The sequence below is a fragment of the Zonotrichia leucophrys genome, chromosome 25 (genome assembly GCF_028769735.1).
Source record: "Zonotrichia leucophrys gambelii isolate GWCS_2022_RI chromosome 25, RI_Zleu_2.0, whole genome shotgun sequence".
Taxonomy (NCBI): domain Eukaryota; kingdom Metazoa; phylum Chordata; class Aves; order Passeriformes; family Passerellidae; genus Zonotrichia; species Zonotrichia leucophrys.
Window position 1 is genome coordinate 3,948,640 of NC_088194.1, and position 9,339 is coordinate 3,957,978.

Here is a 9,339-nt window from a genome sequence, read left to right on the forward strand (position 1 = left end):
ACAATGAGCCCATGAAGGTGCTGAGCAGATTTTTAATGATTTTAAAAATCCATCTCCAGTTTTTTGGGGTTTTTTTGCATGGCAATGAACCCCTAAAAGCACTGAGGAGATTTTTAATGACTTAAAAAATCCACCTTCTGTTTTTTTGGGGTATTTTGTGTCACAATGAGCCCATGAAGGTGCTGAGCAGATTTTTAATGATTTTAAAAATCCATCTCCAGTTTTTTGGGGTTTTTTTGCACTGCAATGAACCCCTAAAAGCACTGAGGAGATTTTTAATGATTTTAAAAATCCACCTTCTGTTTTTTGGGGTATTTTGTGTCACAATGAGCCCATGAAGGTGCTGAGCAGATCTTTAGCGACCTAAAAAAAAAGGGAATTCCTGGTTTTAGGAGCTTTTGAACCTCTGGGAACAAGGACATGAATTCCGAATTCCTGGGGGCTGGAGGATGTTGATCAGCTCCTGGAGGTTTTTGTCACCTCTGGGTGTCCCCACGCGGGTCCCGGGGCTGTCACCTGTCCCCAGAGCAGCGGGAATGTCACCCGGTGACTCTCAGGTGACCGGGACAGGTGAGGCTCAGCCCTTGCACAACCAGCCGGGCCGCCACCCAAAAATAAACTTCCTCCAAAAAATCACGTGCGAAAATAAACTTCCTCCAAAAAATCACGCGCGGCTTTCTCACCCATCCCGCTCCTTTCCTTCCTGAAAAAAACCCTCATAAAACCAGGAGATGGATTTTTAAATAATTAAAAATCTGCTCAGTGCTTTTAGGGGTTTGTTGTGATCCAAAATAACCCCAAAAACCAGAAGATGGATTTTTTAAAGTTATTAAAAATCTGCTCAGTGGTTTTAGGGGTTCATTGCAGTGCAAAAAAACCCAAAAAACTAGAGATGGATTTTTAAAATCATTAAAAATTTGCTCAGCACCTTCATGGGCTCATTGTGACACAAAATACCCCAAAAAAACAGAAGGTGGATTTTTTAAAGTTATTAAAAATCTGCTCAGTGCTTTTAGGGGTTTGTTGTGATCCAAAATAACCCCAAAAACCAGAAGATGGATTTTTTTAAAGTTATTAAAAATCTGCTCAGTGCTTTTATGGATTCATTGTGACACCAAAAAAAATCCAAAAAAAAACCAAGATGGATTTTTTAAAGTTATTAAAATCTGCTCAGTGCTTTTAGGGGTTTGTTGTGATCCAAAATAACCCCAAAAACCAGAAGATGGATTTTTTAAAGTTATTAAAAATCTGCTCAGTGCTTTTAGGGGTTTGTTGTGATCCAAAATAACCCCAAAAGCCAGAAGATTAATTTTTTAAATAATTAAAAATCTGCTCAGTGCTTTTAGGGGTTTGTTGTGATCCAAAATAACCCCAAAAGCCAGAAGATTAATTTTTTAAATAATTAAAAATCTGCTCAGTGCTTTTAGGGGTTTGTTGTGATCCAAAATAACCCCAAAAGCCAGAAGATTAATTTTTTAAATAATTAAAAATCTGCTCAGTGCTTTTAGGGGTTTGTTGTGATCCAAAATAACCCCAAAAACCAGAAGATGGATTTTTTAAAGTCATTAAAAAATCTGCTCAGTGGTTTTAGGGGTTCATTGCAGTGCAAAAAAACCCAAAAAACTAGAGATGGATTTTTAAAATCATTAAAAATTTGCTCAGCACCTTCATGGGCTCATTGTGACACAAAATAACCCCCAAAAACCAGAAGATGGATTTTTTTAAAGTTATTAAAAATCTGCTCAGTGCTTTTATGGATTCATTGTGACACCAAAAAAAATCCAAAAAAAAAACAAGATGGATTTTTTTTTTAAGTTATTAAAATCTACTCAGTGCTTTTAGGGGTTCATTGTGACACAAAATAACCCCAAAAAACAGAAGAATATTTTTTAAGTAATTGAAAATCTGCTCAGCGTTTTTAGGGGTTTGTTGTGACACAAAAAATCCTGCAAAAAACAGAATATGGATTTTTAAAGTCATTAAAAATCTGCTCAGTGCTTTTAGGGGTTTGGGGGTTTGTTGTGACCCAAAATAACCCCAAAAGCCAGAAGATTAATTTTTTAAATAATTAAAAATCTGCTCAGTGCTTTTAGGGGTTCATTGCGGTGCATGAACCCCTAAAAAAGACACACAAAAAAACCCCCAAAAAACAGAAGATGGATTTTTAAGTCACAAAAAATCTGCTCAGCACTTTTAGGGGTTCATAGTGACACAAAAATACTCCCAATAAATAGAAGAATATTTTTTAAGTCATTAAAATCTGCTCAGAACCTTCATGGGCTCATTGTGACACAAAATAACCCCAAAACCAGAAGATTAATTTTCAAAGCCATTAAAAATCTGCTCAGGGCTTTTATGGGTTCATAGTGACACAAAATAACCCCCAAAACCCAGAAGATTTATTTTTTAAATAATTAAAAATCTGCTCAGCACTTTTATGGGTTCATAATGACACAAAAAACCCCAAAAAGGCCAATTTGGTCCTGCTGGCTCCAGCAGGACAGAACAAAGCCCAGCCTTGGTGACACCAACACAGAGCTCAAACCCACAGGGAGGGGTCAGGGCCTGAATATTTGAATTTTTTTTATTAAAAATTGTGGTTTCTTGTGAACTCGGAGAAACGGCCCCACCCAGGTGGTGTTTGTGGTCAGGAGAAAGGGCCCCGAATAATTCGGACACGAAAACGAATCAGGAAGTTTGGGAGCTCTTGGGTAATTGTGCCTCACATGGGGGAAGGAGCAGAGAGGGCGAAATTTTCCTTTAATTACGGAATTCTCCACCAGGAATTAATCCAGGAACAAATCCAGGTTTTTCCTGCTCGGAGCTGAGGGACAATTTCTCCCCGGTGATCCCCAGGAGAGCTGAGAGGGACCAGGACACAAAGCCATGCCCAGCCCTGGTGACACCAACACCGAGCCGGGACCACAGGGCGGGGTGAGAATTGGAGTTTTTAATTTAAAAAAATTACAATTTTGATGATCATGAGCTGCACCCACCACAAAGGGTGATTTGTTTTCCTGTTTTCTCTCAGTGGATCGAAATTCAGACCCAAAACTTGGCCAAACAACCCCAAAATCAGGGCATTGAGGGGTGGATGAGATGAAACCTAAGAGTTGGAGAAACTCATGGAAAAACCTGTCCTAAATCAAATAATTGGGACCACCCCACCCCTGTGAGCCCCCCAGAGATTGGAAATTTGGGAAATTTTCCCCTGGAAATCCCAACCCCGACACATCCAGAGCTCCAATCCCCACAAACAGCCCCGGGGCTGGGGCTGCCGCTCCGAATGCCACGGGAGGATTAATTATCCCGAGGTAATTACCCTGGGAAGCTGACATGGAACCACTCATTGTCCGGGATGAGTCGGCGCCTCCGACTCACTCCGGGAGGGCCACGGGGCTTGCGGGACCCGGCGGCTCCTCCGGCGGCCCCATAAAAGCTCCGGCGGAGCCCGGGACGCTCCGGCCGCCTCTGGAAGCGCTTCCCGCCCCCGGGAGTTGGGTGAGTGCCGGTCCCTGAACCTCCGGAGGAATCCCGGGGGGGAATTTTCCTGATTCCCAGAGTGGGGATGGGATGGGATGGGATGGGATGGGATGGGATGGGTGGGATGGGATGGGATGGGGTGGGATGGGATGGGATGGGATGGGATGGGATGGGATGGGGTGGGATGGGATGGGATGGAGATGGAGATGGAGATGGAGATGGAGATGGAGATGGAGATGGAGATGGAGATGGAGATGGGAATGGGAATGGGATGGAGATGTGACGGCATTGGAAATGGAATGGAGATGGAAATGGGATGGAGATGGAAGTGGGATGGGATGGGATGGGATGGGATGGGATGGGATGGGATGGGATGGGATGGGATGGGATGGGATGGGATGGGATGGGATGGGATGGGATGGGGGGGCTGGATCAGGGAGGATTCCCCATCACAAGAGGTTTCCAAGGTTAGGTTGGGCGGTGATTGGGATTGGGGATGGGGTTTGGGGAGATCTGGGGTGGGTTTGGATAAATACCAGCTCGTTTTGGGGTGGGATTAGCGGATTCCAAGGAGAAATCTGGGATGTTTTTAGGAAAAATAACATCTCGTTTTGGGGTGGGATTGGTGTTTTTCAGGGAGACATCCAAAGTGGGTTTGGAAAAATATCAGCTTGTTTTGGGGTGGGATTAGTGGATTTCAGGGAAAGATCTGGGGTGGCTTGGAAAAAATGCCATCTTGTTTTGGAGTGGAATTCGTGGATTCCAGGGAAAGATCTGGAGAGGTTTTAGGAAAAATAACACCTCAGTTTGGGGTGCAATTGGTGGATTCCAAGCAGAGATCTGGGGTGGTTTTAGGAAAAATACCAGCTCATTTTGGGGTGGGATTGGTGGATTCCAGGGAAAGATCTGAGGTGGTTTTAGGGAAAATACCAGCTCATTTTGGGGTGGGATTGGTGGATTCCAAGCAGGGATTTGGGGTGGCTTTGAAGAAAATATCAGCTTGTTTTGGGGTGGGATTGGTGGATTCCAGGAAGAGATTTGGGGTGGTTTTAGGAAAAAATAACACCTCAGTTTGGGATGGGATTGGTGGAATCCCACTAGAGATCTGGGGTGGCTTGGAAAAAATACTGTTTCATTTTGGGGTGGGATTAGTGGATTCCAAGCAGAGATCCAGAGTGGTTTTAGAAAAAATACCATCTTGTTTTGGGAAGGAATTGGTGGATTCCAGGGAAAGATCTGGGGTTTTTTGGGAAAAATACCATCTCATTTTGGGGTCGGATTGGTGGATTCCAGGGAGAACATTCCCTGCAAGTAAAGGTGGTGGAGCGACAGGAAAAGGGGGAATGGGGTAAAAGTGAAAGTGAATGAATTTTGGTTGGGTTTGGGAAGGAATTGTTCCCTGTGAGAGTGAGCAGAGCCTGGCATGGGATGTTCCATGGATTTCCCATTCCTGGAAGTGTCCCAGGCCAGGCTGGAGCCACCTGGGATGGTGGAAGGTGTCCCATGGCAGGGGTTGAGTGGATCTTTGTTGTCCTTTCCATCCCAAAGCACTTTGGGATTCTGGGATTACGAAATTCAGATTAATTCCTGATTTTCCCATATGAAAAATGCGATTTGGGAGAGGATTTTGAAACTGATTGGTCGGAATTTCTGTGCTGGAGTGGGAGAGGATTTTTGGGGTTTGCTGCTGAGTGCCTGAACCCCAGATTTGCTCCTGAAAAAGGAGAGTTTGGGAGCGAGGGAAGTTTTAATTAATTAATGAATTAATTTAATTAATTGGGGTTTTTTTTGCATGACATTGTCCCCGAATGTCCCCAGCCTGGCTTCAGAGTTAAAAAGGGTTTGGTCCCTCAGGTGCTTCTGGGGCCATGATGGGACGGTGGCACAGCTGGGATGTGTCCCCAAGGTGTGGGGACCTCACCTGTCCAGGTGTCCTTGGGTGTCACCAAACGGGTGGGGAGGGACCCTAAAATTCACCTCATTCCAACCCCATGGTGTCCTTCAAGCGTCCCCAAGATGTCCCTGAGACCTCCACCAGCTGGGGCTGTGACACAGCTGGGACATGTCCCCAAGGTTTGGGGACCAGAGGCTCCCTCAGGTGCCACCAAAAGGGTTGGGTTGGAACTTCAAACCCCACCTGACTCCAACCCCATCTGTGTCCCTCCAGTCCTGCCACGTGTCCCCAAGATGTCCTGCCACCTGCACCTCCCTCCGCTCCACCAGGGCCCCGTGGCGCTGTCCCCTGGCGTCCCCTTCCCGCCTCAGCGGTGGCACTCCACCACCTGCATCCCCCAGGCCGCGCCCGGCCAGGTGGTGCCCCTGCAGCGGGCCACGTCCTCCAGCGCGTGCCACCAGCAGAGCGTCACCCAGGCCGTGCCACCCCGCCAGCTCCACGGACCCCTCCTGCAGCAGCAGATTGTCCCCAGGCGGGTGACAACGTGCGCGCCACCGCAGCAGCGCGTGACCGGCGGCGCGGGTGTCACCTGGAGCGTGCCACGCCAGCTGGGGGTGACCCAGTGCGTGCCACAGCAGCTGCGGGTGCCACAGCACTGCCCGCCCGTCCCCCAGCAGCAGAAGGTTGTCCCCAGGTGTGTCACCACCTGCGTGCCGCAGCAGCGCGTGACGGGCGGCGCGGGCGCCACCGGCGTCACCCAGTGCGTGCCGCAGCAGCTGCAGGTGCCACCGCCCCAGTGCGTCCCCCAGCAGCAGCAGAAGGTTGTCCCCAGGTGCGTCACCACCTGCGTGCCGCGGCCGCCGTTTGTCACCAAGGGCGTCCCGCCGCAGCAGAGTGCCACCAGGTGCGTCCCCCAGCAGTGCGTGACCAGCGTCTGTCCCCAGCACGGTGTCCCCACGTGTGTCACCACCTGTGTCCCCCAGCAGCGCGCGGCCCGGGCCGTGTCCTACCAGTGGGTGACAGCGCCCGTCCCCCAGCAGTGGCAGAGTGTGACCGCCGGTGTCCCCCAGCAGTGGCACGGCAGGTGTGTCACCAAGTGTGTCCCGCAGCAGTGTGACACCGGCGGGGCCAGCATTTGTGTCCCGCAGCAGCAGCAGAGTGGGACAATTTGTGTCCCCCAGCAAAGTGCCACCAAATGTGTCCCTCAGCAATATGGGACAGTTTGTGCCCCCAGCAATGTGTGACCAAGAGTGTCCCACAGCAAAGTGCCACCAAATGTGTCCCCCAGCAAAGTGCCACCAAGTGTGTCCCCCAGCAAAGTGCCACCAAGTGTGTCCCCCAGCACTACGGGACAATCTGTGTCCCCCAGCAGTGTGTGACCAAGAGTGTCACTCAGCAAAGTGCCACCAAGTGTGTCCCCCAGCAAGGCATGGCCAAGTGCGTCCCCCAGCAAAGCGCCACCAAAGGTGTCACACAGAAATATGGGACAGTTTGTGTCCCCCAGCAAAGTGCCACCAAGTGTGTCCCTCAGCAAAGTGTCAAGTGTGTCCCTCAGCAGTGTGGCACAATTTGTGTCCCTCAGCAGAGTGTAACCAAGTGTGTCCCCCAGCAAAGTGCCACCAAATGTGTCCCCCAGCAATATGGGACAATTGGTGTCCCCCAGCAATGTGTGACCAAATGTGTCCCCCAGCAAAGTGCCACCAAGTGTGTCCCCCAGCAAAGTGCCACCAAGTGTGTGCCCCAGCAGTGCGTGACCAAGAGTGTCATTCAACAGAGTGCCACCAAGTGTGTCCCCCAGCAAAGTGCCACCAAATGTGTCCCTCAGCAATATGGGACAATTGTTGCCCCCCAGCAATGTGTCACTAAATGTGTTCCCCAGCAAAGTGCCACCAAATGTGTTCCCCAGCAATATGGGACAGTTGGTGTCCCCCAGCAGTGTGTCACTAAATGTGTCCCCCAGCAAAGTACCACCAAATGTGTCCCTCAGCAACATGGGACAATTGGTGCCCCCAGCAATGTGTGACCAAGTGTGTCCCCAGCAAAGTGCCACCAAATGTGTCCCCCAGCAATATGGGACAATTGTTGCCCCCCAGCAGTGTGTCACTAAATGTGTCCCTCAGCAAAGTGCCACCAAGTGTGTCCCCCAGCAAAGTGCCACCAAGTGTGTCCCCCAGCAAAGTGCCACCAAGTGTGTCCCCCAGCAATATGGGACAATTGGTGTCCCCCAGCAATGTGCCACTAAGTGTGTCCCCCAGCAAAGTGCCACCAAATGTGTCCCCCAGCAAAGTGCCACCAAATGTGTCCCCCAGCAATGTGTGACCAAATGTGTCCCCCAGCAAAGTGCCACCAAGTGTGTGCCCCAGCAGTGCGTGACCAAGAGTGTCACTCAACAGAGTGCCACCAAGTGTGTCCCCCAGCAAAGTGCCACCAAGTGTGTCCCCCAGCAGTGTGTCACTAAATGTGTCCCCAGCAAAGTGCCACCAAGTGTGTCCCCAGCAATATGGGACAATTGGTGTCCCCAGCAATGTGTGACCAAGTGTGTCCCCCAGCAAAGTGCCACAAGTGTGTGCCCCAGCAATATGGGACAATTGTTGCCCCCCAGCAAAGTGCCACCAAATGTGTCCCTCAGCAAAGTGCCACCAAATGTGTCCCTCAGCAATATGGGACAGTTTGTGCCCCCCAGCAATGTGTGACCAAATGTGTCCCTCAGCAAAGTGCCACCAAGTGTGTCCCCCAGCAATATGGGACAATTGGTGCCCCCCAACAATGTGTCACTAAATGTGTCCCCCAGCAAAGTGCCACCAAGTGTGTCCCCCAGCAAAGTGCCACCAAGTGTGTCCCCCAGCAAAGTGCCACCAAGTGTGTCCCCCAGCAGTCCGGTGGAGTGAAGATCTCCAGCCACGCCAAGAAATACTGCTCGGCCCCCAAGTGGCCCTGGTGACCCCCAGGGCGTGGGACGAGGACAATCCCCGGGAATGTGGCCACAATTCCCATTTTTTTTAAAGCCCTGACTCCCGCAGAGTCCCCAAAGAGCAATTCCCCAAAATGTCCCTCGTGAAATTTTTATTCTTTGGTTAAGATAAAAACCACAACTTGAAATGAAACCTCTTCAAAATAACGAAAGTTATAGCATGGTTATTTTATAAATACTTCATTAAAAAGGTAATTAATTAAATTCTTTATGCTGGAGATGTGCACTGGAAACAAACTTTATTTACAGAAATATATTCATATTTACATATATATATATCTATAAACTTAAATAAACATTGTTGCCTGACCTCGGATTAAAATCTTGAGTTTCTGCCTCTTGGTGTTTTTTTTATTTAATTAAAGAAATAATTATTTAATATTATTATGATTCTTTTAAATTGACATTATACACATTTAATATTATTATATTTATTTAACATTATATCTTTATTTAAGATGAAATACGTATTTAATAGACACATTTATTTAATAGAAAAATATTTCATGGAAATAATTATTTAATGTTAATATTTATTTTTTAGAAAATATTTAATATGAAATAATTATTAAAAATTAAATATTTATTTAATATGAAAATTTTATTTATTAAAAATCCAGCAAAATCCAGGCTGGATAAAGCTCCATGATGAGGAAGATGAGCAGGAGCTCACGAGGTGACCCGAGGGGACAGGAGGGTGTGGCCGGGCTGGGGACGCTGTCCCGCATCTTGTCCTGCCCCTCCCAGCCTCGGTGACCTCCTGGTGCCACCTGGAGTTGTCCAAGAGCTCCTGGGAGTGTCGGGAGCTCCCGGTCCCTCCTTTTTTTCGAAGTTTGGGTTTTTATTTCCAGCAGGGAATGTGGAAAATCTGGTTGGTCCCACAATCCAACGCTATGGATCCCCCGAAAACTGAGGGGGAAAATCCTGGAATGGTTTGGGTGGCAGGGATTAAAATCGGGATAAAATCCTGGAATGGTTTGGGTTTCAGGGA

At 48.2% G+C, this 9,339-nt stretch overlaps 1 protein-coding gene across 1 annotated transcript; it reads left to right on the forward strand.

Moving 5' to 3' along the window:
• The first annotated feature begins 3,336 nt into the window (after positions 1–3,336).
• LOC135457657 (uncharacterized) lies at positions 3,337–8,318 on the forward strand. The gene is given in 6 exon segments (XM_064732354.1): positions 3,337–3,501; positions 5,707–6,601; positions 6,604–7,385; positions 7,387–7,851; positions 7,900–7,933; positions 7,936–8,318. Coding segments are annotated over 6 exon segments (2,724 nt in total).
• Positions 8,319–9,339: the final 1,021 nt, after the last annotated feature.